Genomic DNA, 16993 nt, shown 5'->3' on the forward strand with positions numbered 1-16993 from the left:
ATTTCCACCACATTACGTATCCAGCAATCACAAAAATTACTTCGATCATCTGCATACAAATACTAAAACCAACTTCCCCTGAGCAAACCTGTGACACAGTCGGAATGCAACAAGATGCTAACGAAACAACAATGATCAACGAAACTATGTCAGACAGTCCAGCAAATAATTTAGAACAAAGGGACAATATACAATAAAACTGGCAGACTACGACTCCAAATCCACGCAAGTGACAGGCAACGTGCCACAGTAATGCAGCGAACGCACCTCGTGACTTGGTCATGTGCTATGACATTCACCGACTGAAGCAACACAGCAAATAAAAATGCACACGTGAACATTGCTCATTAATATCAAGAAAAAAAACAGCAACAACAACTGAACTATTCCTACTGCCTACGACAGCAAGTGCACAACAGCCTTCCATCCAAACCGCACCCAGCAACTAACATGGTGGATGTCGAAAACTTACCGACTCTCCAGATTTGCCGGGTGGACCGATTGGGCCCTGCAAGGATCAGAGAGAAGCACGTGTCATTTCAACTCAATCCAACAACTGTTTCTTTGTGTATGTATGTATGTATGTATGCATCTCTCTCTCTCTCTCTCTCTCTCTCTCTCTGTGTGTGTGTGTGTGTGTGTGTGTGTGTGATTAACAAACCTAGGAGGCAAAATTCATAGCATGCAAATTAGGCAAGCTACTGAAGCAATCAGAACTGAATAAATCAAGAAGTGAATGAAACAAAGTCAAAGAAAGAAGCCATTTCTTGAAGCAGCCATTTTAAGTATTTCTATTCAAGCAAAATGGAGGCGGGGGTGGGGGCTGGGGGGTGGGGGTGGATAGTGTTGAAAACACCCATTACAATTATTAAATGTGAAGCAAAAGATAATTTCACAAAGAAAATCAATGATTGCATGCCTTTGATGTAACTTCTTAAGTCAAATTAGCCAAACGGCAATACTTCCACAATACTTCCAATTCAATTAATGAAAGATATCTTAAGAAACGACAGAAAAATTTCAAAACATGAAGGGATATAATTATTAAGTATATATTATGTCCAGCACAATTACTCTTCGTATTCATTGTATTGTGATATGATTCAAGCACATAAATTCAGTAAGTCAAGCTCTGCTTAAAAAAAAACACACCTAAAGAACACATTTCCTTTACTTTGACATAAACGAACAAGAAAGAACTGACGGATGAGTTCGAATTCATGTATTTGACTACCAACAAATAAATATCCATACAATCCCAGTTTTAACGCTTTTACCTGTTTTTAGTCTGGCAACGAATGCATGCAAAGAAAGAAAGCAAATTGAATCAAGAAAACTAGGCGAAAACTTCATTCAACAAAAAACAGAAACCTATTTGAGATGACTATTTTCCGCTTTCTCATTCTTTCATCTGCTCAAAATCTCTCTCTCTCTCTCTCTTTGTCACACACACACACACGCGCGCGCGCACACACACACACACACACACACACACACACACAAACACACACACGCACACACACACACACACCATACATGCATAGACATACGCGCGCGCGACACACATACAGTTGTAAACACTAGAACATCCTGGCCGACTGACAATTAATCTGTACACAAAACTGCCGATGCAAAGATCAAATATTACACAGATATGTCTAAGCTATACAACTTACAAAAGATCAAACATTACGCAGATATGTCTAAGCTATACAACTTACAATATGAAATTAGTAAAACCTTTAAACATTGAGAAAACATGCAAGACCTTCGTTGAACTTAATGTCACAATAATTACAACAAAAACAAAGGAAACAAAATGGATCAGAAAATAAACTGAAATAAAAACAGAAAATGAACTGAATATGTTTTGCAGAAGTAATATAACAAATAATAATGTTATGCAATAATTATTCAGTAAGAGCCTGTGAGATACTGAAAATGTGAGCGCGTGCAATAATAAATAAAGGGGAGATTAAAAGGGAAGGAGGGAGGGGAACTCAAATAAGTGAAAGAAAACGAAAACTGAAAACCAAGTTAATAAATGAAGGTTTTCACCCCCCCCCCCCCACACACACACACACATACACACGATCATGTATTCATTCGTGTGATTGTTTATGTATAATATTCGTAAATACGTTCAAGTTAAATAGCGAAACCGAATGATTTCTGGTCTTTTGAAAAACTTCAAGTTCTGTGGCAAAATAATTTGTATTCGGTCCATATAACGTCTATAAATAATGGCAGTGTGAGCGATACTGTCAGCACTATCCACATCCATACATCAGCTAGGGAAGCAGGGAGCAGGACCGAAGGTGGGGTGCAAACACAGGCATACACATCAACAACGCTTCTTTGCATCATAACCTTTTTTTAAGATCAACGGAGCTAGGAGGGAAAACTTTCAACATAATGTGATGCATGAAGGTTGATCCAGTTACACATGTTTTACACAACACCACAGAAACTCACGACTTCAGATTATACACAAAAGTACCACCATCTGACACACACATCATCATAACATGAGGGAAATCCAGCACAACAAGAACAAAGGACAGGGACTGAATGAATTATTACAATATCATTTCGGCAAGCGAACCTGGGATCAAATGAACACTTTACTTACAAAAAAAAGATACATTGAAAGTGCACTATGTCCCCAATCACAGACTGAAAATAAAACGAAAGGAAGAAGGAACAGACGATAGGAAAAAGAATATAAAATCAACTGTCATCCTCAGAAAGGTTTCCAAAAACACAGTAAGAAACAGGGGGAAAGACATATTTGTCAGATCCAACAAGTGTTGAACAACAGAGTGGTGGAAGGAAACACGTCCAACAGGTTTCACAGAAGGAATGAAGAAAAAAAAACAAAGGCAGGAAAAAGAAGAAGACGAAGTAACAACAGTGATGGCAGTTGAGGTTGCAGACAACGCACCGGAAACCCTGCATAGCCTCGATCTCCCTTTGGTCCCTGAAAGAGGCAGTCATCAAGCACGCTGTCGTCAATCTTTGTTATCTAATCTTAATTTTCATTTGATGTATTGATTTCTTTATCTTTTCAATTGGCTAAGTCTTACCCCTTTGTCAACAATGTGCATGCACAACACACGTATGTCGTGGCCATGTCCTGTACAGATCCTTAAAATTTGTCACAGATATTTTCATGCCTAATTTGGCCGGTTCAGTTGTCATTACAGTTCCCGAGAGTATCCTGGAGCCCTTTGGATCTGGAGATGTCATATTCATTTATAGCACTGAGTGTGTCTGCTGCTGCAATATGCAAACACAAACAAGCACATATTCAGACGCACATACACATAAACACAGACACAGACATAGACACACACCACACTCTGACACACACACACACGCGCGCGCGCGCACACACACACACACACACACACACACACACACACACACACACACACACATTCACAACTGTCAGATAACAACCAAAGTGAGACAGGTTGCAGCTTTTTCCCAACTGCCAGCCAACAATAAAACCGGCAATTAAGCATTGTGTGGTCCGAGCCGTAAAAACCACAACTATAGTGCACACCCCTGTCTTGCCTATAAAAATAACAACAAACAAACAAAAACTTGTCGAGGTTTATCCCCCCTGAGTCTCTTTCCCTTCACCTCAGAACGAATACTGTTCTCTTCCCTCTTCACACAAAACCATCGCTCCGAACATAACGTACTGTGTGCCTCCTAACAGTGGTGTGACACCATTTAAGATCTCATCGACATGGGTACGAAGCTGGGCACTGATACTACCCACCCAAGCCCATCCACCCCAAGTGTCTATTTTGGTTTCCAGTGATGTGGGTCTGTCTATAAAACAATCCTGTCTGTGGAAGGTTATCGGTGCCTGTGCCGTGACTGCCACGGGTGTCTGTTTCAGTCTGTGTATACAGCGCTGTTGTTTTGTGTTCATTATTGTGTTGTTCTGCTCTCTCGTCCTCGTGTGTGTGTGTGTGTGTGTGTGTGTCTGTGTCTGTGTGTGTGTGTCCGTGTCTGTCCGTGTGTGCGTGAGTGTGTGTGTGTGTGTGTGTGTGTGTGTGTGTGTGTGTGTGTGTGTGTGTGTGTTAGAGAGAAAGAAAGAGAGACAGACAAACAAACAGACAGGCAGGCTGAGACACATACAGAATGAGCATCCGGTACCTAAGCACTAATGTATGCGCGACTCTCTCCCATTCCTTGCCGGGTTTTAACCCCCCCCCCCCCCCCCCGGCCCTCCTGCCCCCCTCCCCCTTCACAAATGTGAAAAAACACAGCTGCTGGATTAAAGGTTGGTGTATCAACGCCTTTATCTACTGTCAGATTCCTCTAGACACCACGACCTGTGTCACAGCAGTGAAAGGCCTACCTACCACGCGATCAGTTTCCTGCTTTCTTAGTAAAACACTCAGGAAAGGCGGTCGAGCACACACATATATGCAAGGAGTTCTGATTTGTTTTTCGGTTTTATGCCAGTACAAAGTTTTATAGACTTGAAATGAATAATCTCTCTTTTTTTGCATGACTTTTCTTAATGCGTCGTTTACACTATATACATCTTTTTCCAAACCCAACTGCAACGGATACATCATATTTTCCCATTTATGTGTTCGTATGTGAGGTGAAGGTGAAATCATGTACTGTTTAGCGCATGTATATATGTATATATTTTGTTTTCGCATTTGGTATATTCAATCCACCTTGTGTGGCACTCTTTCGGCTGATTTTATTTTGCTTTCTATTCAAAGCAAACAAAAACACATAAATGATTTTTGCAAGTCACTAACGAAGTTATCCAGAAGGTTTCGGAGTTAATCAACACGTGGATCGGTTTAGGAAGAATTACAGATTTAATAAGAACAGGAACTGTTCCCAATGGAGTAATGCTTCTTTTTTCATCAACACACCGAAGAGAATTCTTATCACAGATGATATTCTACATACCTTGTATTTCTACATTCACTCAAATCTAAGTTGATTCCGGTTCATCTTTGAATTAGGAAGCACATACTCTACTTTTGATTATTTTTTTTTCGATGCAGAGTTCACTATCTGTAAAAGATTGATTTAACTACAGTCTTTACCCCAGGAAAAAAATCGCCCCCAAATTCATCATCACCTGGATTTTACCATTTTCATTCGTTAAAAATATGTATCAAGCTTCTTCTGGTTACCTCTCCGAGAGATGTATCTATTTCTTCACGTCATAATATTGGACATTCATTTATGTCATTTACATTTTTTTTAAACTGAGTCTTTTTTGTTTGATTTTAAGGTGCAAGTTTCCTTCATCGCTAATCTTATTCGCACTTTTGTTGCCAGAATGTCTGTTATCTTGATTATGAAAATATTTTGTTTAATTTTTTCTCCTTCAAAAATCCATTATGTTCTTGACCTTACCATAACTCACTCAGACTATTTTCCCTAAGTTTAACTATTTCTTCATTACTTTAATTTTGTTTTTACCTGTTCTAAAATATTCGTTCCCTTTTCAAGTATTTCTATCTCTTTACATGCTCTTCTTTTTCATCGTAACGTCGTAATTTAACGGGCGTTGGAAACGGCGCTCCAATGAGCGTTAAATCCACATCAATGATACAGCACGCCCCCATTCATTTCCCTCCCTCCCCACACCTTCACCCCTTCATCCCCTTTTCGTGGCCCCGACCCTCCAGCCCCTCCCATTCCCTCCTTCTCGAGCTGAAATCCTCTTTCACCCTGTCTCAAGCTGCAGAGGTGAGGGGCGGAGGGATGGGGGTTAAAGCAACAGGTGAGAAGAAGATGCAGTGCTCAAAGCAAGAAGAAAAAAATCTTTCTCACACCTAAAGAACCAAAAAACTTCCCCCCTCCAATGTACCACCGCCAGAGACGAAAGAAGCAGACTGTTGGTTTTCAATTAGGGGCGCTGAGTGTTAATTTCTTTGCTCTGGCACAGATTTATATCGTCGGATCAGTGTATCTTGACGGTGTGTGCTTTTCTCCAAGACGGCTTACTACCCTTACAGGCCAATGTTGCCAGTTTTACATGGGGAGATGTATCCTGGGAGAGAAGGAAACAACATCAACGGAATATGACTGACGTGGTCACATGGTTTAACCTGGAAGAAAGACGGATGGCAACCCGTCTCGCAGTGCTGGCGTTCAGTTACGTTTTCTGAAACAAATGGCTAAGAGTACCTAGCGCATGGTGTCTAACATAATGTGATTTAATGTGTCAATACTAGCACCATCACAACCAAACATTTCTGCTAGTGATACAGAAGATGGCGGAGCGAATGAGAAATAAGACCTTGAATTAAAGCTAAACTGCCACGAATAGGTTTTAGGTATTTCAAGTCAATCGCATAATGTTCCCGGACGAAGGTCTCTGAACATACGTAACATGCTTAGCACCATTCAAGTAGCACCAACAGTCACAGAAAAAGCGTCACGATTGATGAACGCTGATATTCAATAACAGCAAACAATAACAATATAAAAAAATAATAAATATGAAGAGCTGCAATGTTTTAAAGAAATGGAGCAAACATAGCGCTTCATATGAATCACACATACATACGCACGCACGTACACACACGCACGTGTGTGTGCACGCACACCATTGCCATGTCACCATCATTACTGTCATCACAATCGTAAAGTCTCAAAGCCGGCCATTCAGTATCCATCACCACCACCAACGACTGAGTCTGTAAAATATACACCAGTATGACCAGCAGTTGACTGCATACACTGAGAAGCACGTTGACTGAATTGGAAACCAAAGACATACCGAGAGAATGATTATATTGAAGCATATACAAGAGCAACCCGACACCAAGCATGTAAAAAAAAAAAGAGATTGGCCAGCATATTTAGATTAAATTACACAGAATTGCAATTACAGTACGTTTGCTCTGAATGCCCTGCATATGAACAAAATATAACAATGTCCTACATCACAAACAACTTTCACAATTTGCCCTCTACCAATAGCGCCAGCCCCCGCTGTTGTCTTGTTTTTCTTCTTGCGAAAGCTGCTCGAAATATCTGTACAAACTGAAGTGGTACGCACTGTAACATACGATACACAATCTTTATCATGATTGCTATCATCTGACATCTTTCGGGGCAATCTCTCCCTTGAAAACCCGAGATTCTGAATGTTTGGCCTATAACTTTCCTTTTGGGAGAATGTACATGCTCACCGTGCTAAAAAGGTTTCTTCACCCGTGACAGAACAGTTTCCTTCTTATCAGTCTCACGGATAAATATGGTCAGGAAAGTTTCTGATTTTATATCACTCCTGCCCTTAATCACGACAGCGGAGACTGTCAAAATGATACCTCACCCCTCTCAAGGAGACTCAAAATGATACCTCACCCCTCTCAAGGAGACTGTCAAAATGATACCTCACCCCTCTCAAGGAGACTCAAAATGATACCTCACCCCTCTCAAGGAGACTCAAAATGATACCTCACCCCTCTCAAGGAGACTCAAAATGATACCTCACCCCTCTCAAGGAGACTCAAAATGATATCTCACCCCTCTCAAGGAGACTCAAAATGATATCTCACCCCTCTCAAGGAGACTCAAAATGATATCTCACCACTCTCAAGGAGATTGTCAAAATGATACCTCACCCCTCTCAAGTAGACTCAAAATGATACCTCACCCCTCTCAAGGAGACTGTCAAAATGATATCTCACCCCTCTCAAGGAGACTGTCAAAATGATACCTCACCCCTCTCAAGTAGACTCAAAATGATACCTCACCCCTCTCAAGTAGACTGTCAAAATGATATCTCACCCCTCTCAAGTAGACTCAAAATGATACCTAACCCCTCTCAAGGAGACTGTCAAAATGATACCTCACCCCTCTCAAGTAGACTCAAAATGATATCTCACCCCTCTCAAGGAGACTGTCAAAATGATACCTCACCCCTCTCAAGTAGACTCAAAATGATACCTCACCCCTCTCAAGTAGACTGTCAAAATGATATCTCACCCCTCTCAAGGAGGCTGTCAAAATGATACCTCAAAATACCTCACCCCTCTGAAGTAGACTGTCAAAATGATATCTCACCCCTCTCAAGGAGACTGTCAAAATGATACCTCACCCCTCTCAAGTAGACTGTCAAAATGATACCTCACCCCTCTCAAGTAGACTGTCAAAATGATATCTCACCCCTCTCAAGGAGACTGTCAAAATGATACCTCACCCCTCTCAAGTAGACTGTCAAAATGATACCTCAAAATACCTCACCCCTCTCAAGTAGACTGTCAAAATGATATCTCACCCCTCTCAAGGAGACTGCCAAAATGATACCTCACCCCTCTCACGTAGACTGTCAAAATGATACCTCACCCCTCTCAAGTAGACTGCCAAAATGATACCTCACCCCTCTCATGTAGACTGTCAAAATGATATCTCACCCCTCTCAAGTAGACTGCCAAAATGATACCTCACCCCTCTTAAGGAGACTGTCAAAATGATACCTCACCCCTCTCATGTAGACTGTCAAAATGATATCTCACCCCTCTCAAGGAGACTGTCAAAATGATACCTCAAAATACCTTACCCCTCTCAAGTAGACTGTCAAAATGATACTTCACCCCTCTCATGTAGACTGTCAAAATGATACCTCACCCCTCTCAAGGAGGCTGTCAAAATGATACCTCAAAATACCTCACCCCTCTCATGTAGACTGTCAAAATGATACCTCACCCCTCTCAAGGAGGCTGTCAAAATGATATCTCACCCTCTCAAGGAGACTGTCAAAATGATACCTCACCCCTCTCATGTAGACTGTCAAAATGATACCTCACCCCTCTCAAGGAGGCTGTCAAAATGATACCTCAAAATACCTCACCCTCTCAAGGAGACTGTCAAAATGATATCTCACCCCTCTCATATAGACTGTCAAAATGATATCTCACCCCTCTCAAGGAGACTGTCAAAATGATACCTCACCCCTCTCAAGTAGACTGCCAAAATGATACCTCACCCCTCTCATGTAGACTGTCAAAATGATATCTCACCCCTCTCAAGGAGACTGTCAAAATGATACCTCACCCCTCTCATGTAGACTGTCAAAATGATACCTCACCCCTCTCATGTAGACTGTCAAAATGATACCTCACCCCTCTCATGTAGACTGTCAAAATGATACCTCACCCCTCTCAAGGAGACTGTCAAAATGATATCTCACCCCTCTCAAGGAGACTGTCAAAATGATACCTCACCCCTCTCATGTAGACTGTCAAAATGATACCTCACCCCTCTCATGTAGACTGTCAAAATGATACCTCACCCCTCTCATGTTCTCTCTCCTGGCACCTCCCTGTCGTCCCCTGGAAGTGATTTTGGTTCACATTCTAACAACGCCAGGAAGAAGAGCATGGATCTATTACGGGGCTGGACTTCTCCAATGTGTAATACTTCCCCCATATATTTCTAGAAGATCTCTTGAAATGCATAATTAGTGCACTCTACATACATTATACCAAAACAGTTTGGCTGAAGAAGTCTCCCCAAATGGATCTAGCCTAAAAGTTCATGACGAGGACGTGGCTCACGAAGCCCTTAACAGGAACAATCGTTTTGTGACAGAAACCAGTCTGACATTAAAATGGACTCCTTTTCTGTCATCGTTTACAATCTTTTTATAGTTACGTGAAAGAGCGAAAGAGAGAGAGAGTGTGTGTATGTGTGTGTGTGTGTGTGTGTGTGTGTGTGTGTGTGTGTGTGTGTGTGTGTGTGTGTGGCTTAAAATATGCAAAAGGAAATCTGTTATATAGATAATTGGTATCCAGAAAAATTATACTGTCTTCTGGTAAATGACTTTCTTTCTTACCTTATTCATTTTTCTTAAAACTTAAAACACCGGCACTTTTCCGTGTCAAACACACGGTCATCATTCGCAGCCAATACTTTGGTCAAAAACAGTAACTTCACAACCTTTCTGGAAAAGGCCTTATTTGTTGCTGATTCATGCCCAGACAGGAAGCTGTCTTGACAGACTACGCAGCAGATCTCTGGTGATGTCTCTTAAGAACGAAGCTCTATGTTTCCTGTGGCAGTTTGACCCAAGGAGTATCTGTTTCACATGTCAAAGTAATGCGACAAAAACTGTTCCTCTGTTTTGTGTGAAGTATGTGTGATGGCTAACAATTTTGGAACATGGTTGGTCTTCTGTTCTTTTTTCCTTTTGAATCTTCGGTGATACATATAACAATGCAATTCATATTACATACACACACATCCATGTACGTATGTGGAGTGATGGCCGAGAGGTAACGCGTCCGCCTAGGAAGCGAGAGAATCTGAGCGCGCTGGTTCGAATCACGGCTCAGCCGCCGACATTTTCTCCCCCTCCACTAGACCTTGAGTGGTGGTCTGGACGCTAGTCATTTGGATGAGACAATAAACCGAGGTCCCGTGTACAGCATGCACTTAGCGTACGTAAAAGAACCCACGGCAACAAAAGTGTTGTTCCTGGCAAAATCTGTAGAAAAATCCACTTTGATAGGAAAAACAAATAAAACTGCACGCAGGAAAAAATACAAAAAAAGGGTGGCGCTGTAGTGTATCCACGCGCTCTCCCTGGGGAGAGCAGCCCGAATTTCACACAGAGAAATCTGTTGTGATAAAAAGAGAAATACAACATAATACAATAAATACATGCGAGCGCACAACACACACACACACACACACACACCTAATCGAACACATACCCGGACACAATATCCATAATAATGATAACTTTGTTAATGTACGCTATTATGATTTTCAGTAAACGTACCGGTTTGAGGGCGAGTCCATTTAGCTGCAGACTGAACTGATTATAATAATTAACAAAGACTAGAAAAGACCAATCCAGTCGATACACAGCGAGTACACAAAATAAGCGAAGCAGAAGCAGCGATACACATGAAACGTGATACACAAGACAGCGTGAATTGAGACAAACAATGAAACAGTGATCTACCGGAAATCCGCTAACTCCTTTGGAACCCTGAAAGATAAAAGCATTTTGTCAACATACAATGCCCCAAAAGACACCTATTGATAGCCATCAATATTACCTAAGAGACCGGCTGATATGTTTCGATATTACTTAAATATGCAATAATGTTTCTTTGGACACCTGTTGATGTGCATCAATATCACCTAAGACACCTGTTTATATTCATCATTTTTACCGACGACATGTTGATACACATCAATGTAAACTAAGACACCTGTTCATGTACAACAATATATCTTATCTGGAAAACCACTCACTTGGCTCCACTGATTACATTGCGGTGTATAAGACAGATTACATTTTTCTCGGCTTAGGACAGATGAGAAAACTTTCGCTTTATCAGCTCTGCTCAACATCAAAAAGGGGGCACTGGAAATCGTCACGGCTGATACAACAAACGCAGTTCAAGCTATTAATTAACCATTTGCCCGATAACACACCCACATTTGATGAAGGTGTTTGGGGAAAAAATCTAACATTGCAGGCGTAAATTATGTCCTATGAATGCCAACGAGTATCAGGAAAAATGACAAGTTATCATTCTTGCTGCGGTCTTTTAATAAGAGCGGGAAGGGAGGGAAACGGGAATAGGGGGGAGGGGGGACTGCATGATGGATCAGGAAGACCTGTGTTAACAAAACGGGCCACAGAGGGAGGGGCGAAGAGAGGACTGACTGCTCCATACCTTCAGGCCGGGCTCCCCCTTCAATCCCCTTGGTCCTGGAATGCCGGGAAGACCTGCAACACATCATCGATATCACTCATTAACTTGTGTGGAAAAAACAACAACAACAAAAACAGCTTGACAACCGTTTCAAAAATACGCCATGTAAGTAAACGACAGGAAGTTAACCCACTGAGCCATCACATTATCAAATAATAATAATTAAAAAAAAATGAAATGAAACAAAATAGTTCCTACAGCGCTGACTTTTATGAGAGTTAAAACAAAGCGCTTTCACATCAGTCATTAACATACATGCCCAACTCTGATTCAGAGAGGTGAAAAAGAACTAAATGCAAAAATTAGAATAATCAAATGAAAAATTAAAAAATCCGTGCAGACTGAAAGGCATTGGAACAAGAGGGAGCGAGGTGGGAGTGATTTTGGACAGAGGTAGGTTTTATGATCACACTTGAAAGAGCCGAGTGTAGATATTTGATGAAGCGAAAGGAGGAGCCCATCTCAAGCATGAGGTCCAGAGACAGAGAAAGAGCAGCGGCCGACTGGGAAGCGTTTGAATCTGTCAACTCACAGAGTGGATCTGAAGCTGATTGTAGCAACAACAATATCCACCAACGACTGTATTTCTGTGGATATGCCCCATATGCTTGTTCCAGAACATTCTGTACGCTTCAGCAAACACTCGCTCTGAGAAGTACAAAGATACACACATGTACTACCAGTGCTCACGCAAACGTTACAATACATGAATACATACACACCACACCAATGCAAACTTCCTCTCGCAGTCTCGCGCACGCCCAGGCATTTCTGACACGCGTGCAACTCTCACAGGTTCACGACCTCGCATGCATCACCAAATATTATTTTCATTCTACGTCGACAAGCTGGTAGAATAAAAATCAGTTATGATGATATGAACGAAAAAGGGAGAGAGAGGCGGGGGGTGGGGGGGAGGCAGAGAGATAGAGACGGGGGTGGGGAGGGGGTGCGGAGGGAGGGGGGAGGAGAGAGAGAGAGAGAGGCGCAACCATTCTGCAGGCAGGACGTGTGTGTGACAGGTTTATCGGAGAGCCCATTTACTGGGGTGGTTGTATCATGGGGTGAAACCAGACAGGGAGATAAACACAAGCTGCAGGAACAAACACTTATGGTTTCCTCGTGTCTGAGAGAGAAACAGAAATAGAGAGAAAGAGAGGAAGACACACAGTCAGAGAAACACAGAGACAGAGAGAGAGGGTTGGGGGCGGTCGTCGCATTCGGGTATACCCCGCAAAGTTTATTTAAGCGCAAGCTAAAAACACGAGGCACCGATGTTAGAGTGCGTCTCCATTCAGTATCAGCATAAACATAAATCACGTGCAGATTTAAAAAGAAAAGAAAAAAAAGAAAAGCTTTTTTTATATTCGGAATTTCCACTCGCTGTTCAGAGCTAAACAAAACAGCTTGCTTGACACGCAATACCCTTCTTTCCTTCCTTTCTTCCCTCTTACCAGCACAGTTATTGTTGCACGTGCTGTGAGCGTACCCCGAATTTCGCGAATGCACGCGCGTTATTTTTGCACCCGTACACACATAAATATTTTGTTGTGCATACCAATTTTACAGTCTCAAAAACCAGTCTACCAGCCATTCATGGGGAACTTGAACTATTTATTAAATGAATTTAAATTGCTCGCAAGATCAATTTTTTGTCTCTGTCAGTCTATCGTCAGTCAAAATACGCACAGAGCCTGAACCCCCACCCCCACATTCCTCACCAACCACCGCAGTTTTTGACTCACTTGTGTAAACAAAGTGAGTCTATGTTTTAACCCGGTGTTCCGTTGTCTGTGTGTGTGTGTGTGTGTGTGTGCGCGCGCGCGTGTGTGTAAACTTTAACATTGACATTTTCTCTGCAAATACTTTGTCAGTTGACACCAAATTAGGCATAAAAATAGGAAAAATTCAGTTCTTTCCAGTCATCTTGTTCAAAACAATATTGCACCTCTGGGATGGGCACAAAAAAATAAAAAATGAAGTATAATTATATGCAAACTGCATTTACTGTTATATTTATATTTTTTGTATTCTCTAAACTTGGCACTTTGATCTGATATTCTGACCCAACAACAAGAGCAGTCATTATTATCATTTTTTGTTCAAACAGGAACTTCTTTTGCGAAGCATGGAAGTTTTATTTATTTTGCAAACGTTTTTGGTGCAGATAGTAAAAAAGGGAAATTACTCTGTAATTAATGCTAGGGGACTTAATTTGCTTTAAACTGATTTTTCTCATCTTAAACATTACATTTTGAAATTATACTCAATACATAAAAAGCTTGGATTTTTTTTAATTTTTTAAAGTGTATCACAAGTGAGTCTTGAAGGCCTTGCCTCTCTTGTTTGTTCTACAATCTCGACTTTTCCTTTGACGCAACTGAGTAGTTCTGTGTACAAAGATCACGTTCAGAACGCACGATCTACACTCACAAATAGCACTGCTCACAACGTTCACCGCTTCGTGACGGTCATCAACTGTGCATGCAACAGACCACTTTCATTTTCGTAGAATTTAGCAGACGTCTCAAGAGTCCATGGTGAGCGCGAAGTAACGAACATGCAGACCTCATCATATACACACCTCCTTCCTTTTAGTAGGAAGTATTGCGGAAATACAGTCATGTACAGATGAATCTCTGTCCTTTATGCACTGCCTGTGGGGTCGACGCGATGAACAACGTCCACTTCAAACGAACAGCTGTCGCTGATAATGTTACGTATGGAAGACAGGGGAAAGGGTGTTCGTGATGTATGGTACACCATCACAGCTCAGTTATTAAAACGGCTCTTGTAATTCATTTCGCTTCATGGGGGGTGGGGTGGGGGACGAGTAAAACAGAACAGCCAGACACGTCACCATAGTGGAGTATCAGACTGACCGATAGGACTGAAGGACTGAACAAAGTAATGACAGATCACACAGCACTGTACATACACACCTATCACCCATATAATTTTTTATTAAACCTTCTGTCAAGGTAAACCTACCACGACATGGGTCGCAGAGGTATGACCCCTTCTCTCCCCCTCTCTTTTTTGCATCTGCGTTTGAATGCGCGCGAGAGTGCGTCAATGCCCATGCTTGTGCATGTGTATTGCATACGTTCTTTAAGAGAGAGACATACAGACAAACAGACAGACAAAAAACAGAGACAGACAGACAGACAGTGTGAGAGGGACGGATTATCAGCTGAAGTGTCAGTACGTCTTGTTTACATCACTGTGTTAAATGCGTAAGCATAAAACAAACGAAGAATACCAATGTTTTGTTTTACAGATAGCCGTGACACGATGACATGGCGACCATCTTCACACTCATGAGTGCCTCTCTCTCTCTCTGCTAGCTGCCAACACATGTAGGCTGAAACCAAAACAGCAGTGCCAAAACAACTGGCATTTGGTTCAAATCCGTTGTATGCGGCTGGCAAATATCAGCTGTCATGTATCTACAAAGATGTATAGGGGCTGCAGTTTGTGGTTCTGGCCGTTAACTGCTTGTTCATGTAATCACCCTGCAAATCACTCTGAGACACCAATCAGACAGGACCGACTAAAGCTCGTGCTGGTCACACGCACACACACGCACGCACGCACACACACACACACACACACACACACACACACACACACACACACACACACAGAAAACAAGATAAAATTATTTATTCCTGACGATAATGATTTTTTTACATTCAGTCCCCGACCCACACAATACTAAATAAATGCACAAGCATGGTTATGATAAAACACACAGGGGACTGAAATATAAAAAGGCACACAAACACAAACACACACACGCACACATATATGCACATAATACACACACACACACACATATGTGTGTGTGTGTGTGTGTGTGTGTGTAGAGAGAGAGAGAGAGGGAGAGACAGAATAAATTGTGTGTGTGCGCGTGCGTGCGTGCGTGCCCGGGCGCGCACGTGTGTTTGTGTGTGTATGTGCGCGCGCGCGTGCGTGTGTGTGTGTGTGTGTGTGTGTGTGCGCGCGCGCACGTGCGTGTTTGTGCGTGTGCGCGTACGCGCGCGCGTTTGTGTGTGCGTGCGTGTATGGTGAGATAGAGAGACAGAGAGACAGGAACTGACAGACAGAGACAGCTACACAGAGAGAGACAGGCAGGCAAACGAAGATGGTGCCTGTATGACGTCATTTTCAGGTTACTTCTCCGTTTCTGACTTGTTCATTTCCACCCTCGAGTATGAAGAAGTGAACCAGTGCAGCAGCACAGTGATGAGTTCACCAGCCCCCCATCAACACCCCGATCTTTACCATCTGGACCCGGACCCCGTGTCGCCGGAAAAAATAATACTGCAGGATTAAAAAAAATAAATAAATAAAAAAGGCACAAAAACAAGCACTTTGGGGGTATTGCTTTCCTTGGGAAAAAACAAACAAAAACAAAAACAAAAAACAAAAAAAACAACCAACGCCCACTCCCCGGTCAGTGTCAGTAATCACAAGTGTTTGCAGGAACTTACAACTGCACACAAAATGATTTCAACTCACATTGTTTCTTTGTCGAGACGCAAGTTGAAAGGAAAGCATGCATATTCATATTGCTTTGAACTGTACGCTGGAGCGAAAGGGATCGCGTGAATAAAAGTCACATAATCATGTCAATTCATTACGAAAAAGCACTGTTTTATTTGTTTGGGTTGTCTTTCTTTTAATCCTGCTAGGAGGTGACTGTTGATTTCCTGATGGGAGTGGGGTTGTTTTTTTCCTTGGGGAAAAATCAACAGGGAGTGATTTTTTTTCTCTGGGCAACAAACAGTCAGTTGAAACTTTGAAACCTATCTATAGAAAAACAAAAACAACGACTATCTTTCTCTCTAGCTTCTCTCCCCACCTCTGACTGTCTATCTGTCCGTCTATCTTTCTCCCTCCCAAGCCCCTTTGTAATCTTTGTTTCATCTCCCCCCCCCCCCACATCCCCCCTCCTTCTTTCTCCTACACCTTTTGTTTTACATTACATTGCACTGCGTTGTCTTGGATCCGCCTTCTCTCACAACACACACACACATGTGTGTGTATGTATATATTATATATATATATATATATATATATATATATATATATATATTGATTTAAAGTGAGATGTTAAAGAAAGAACACGTATCCGTCCCACACACACACACGCATACACTCACACCCACCAAGCATCTCCCCCTCCCCCCCCCCCCCCCCCCCCACACACACACAAACAAACACACAGCACGACAAAGCTGCTCTCG

General features: G+C 42.0%; 1 protein-coding gene across 6 annotated transcripts in view; it reads right to left on the reverse strand.

Annotated features, from left to right (window-relative positions):
* LOC143282841 (uncharacterized) overlaps positions 1 to 16993 on the reverse strand; it is a 146847-nt gene that overhangs the window by 51418 nt on the left and 78436 nt on the right. For all 6 annotated transcript variants that reach the window (XM_076588699.1, XM_076588673.1, XM_076588691.1 and 3 more), the window contains exons 3-5: positions 11703 to 11755; positions 10979 to 11005; positions 473 to 508 (exon numbers count right to left, since the gene is read on the reverse strand). In XM_076588699.1, coding sequence (XP_076444814.1) covers positions 473 to 508; positions 10979 to 11005; positions 11703 to 11755 — 116 coding nt within the window. The remainder of the gene's footprint in view (positions 1 to 472; positions 509 to 10978; positions 11006 to 11702; positions 11756 to 16993) is intronic.

This window comes from Babylonia areolata, chromosome 1, assembly GCF_041734735.1.
Source record: "Babylonia areolata isolate BAREFJ2019XMU chromosome 1, ASM4173473v1, whole genome shotgun sequence".
NCBI lineage: Eukaryota > Metazoa > Mollusca > Gastropoda > Neogastropoda > Buccinidae > Babylonia > Babylonia areolata.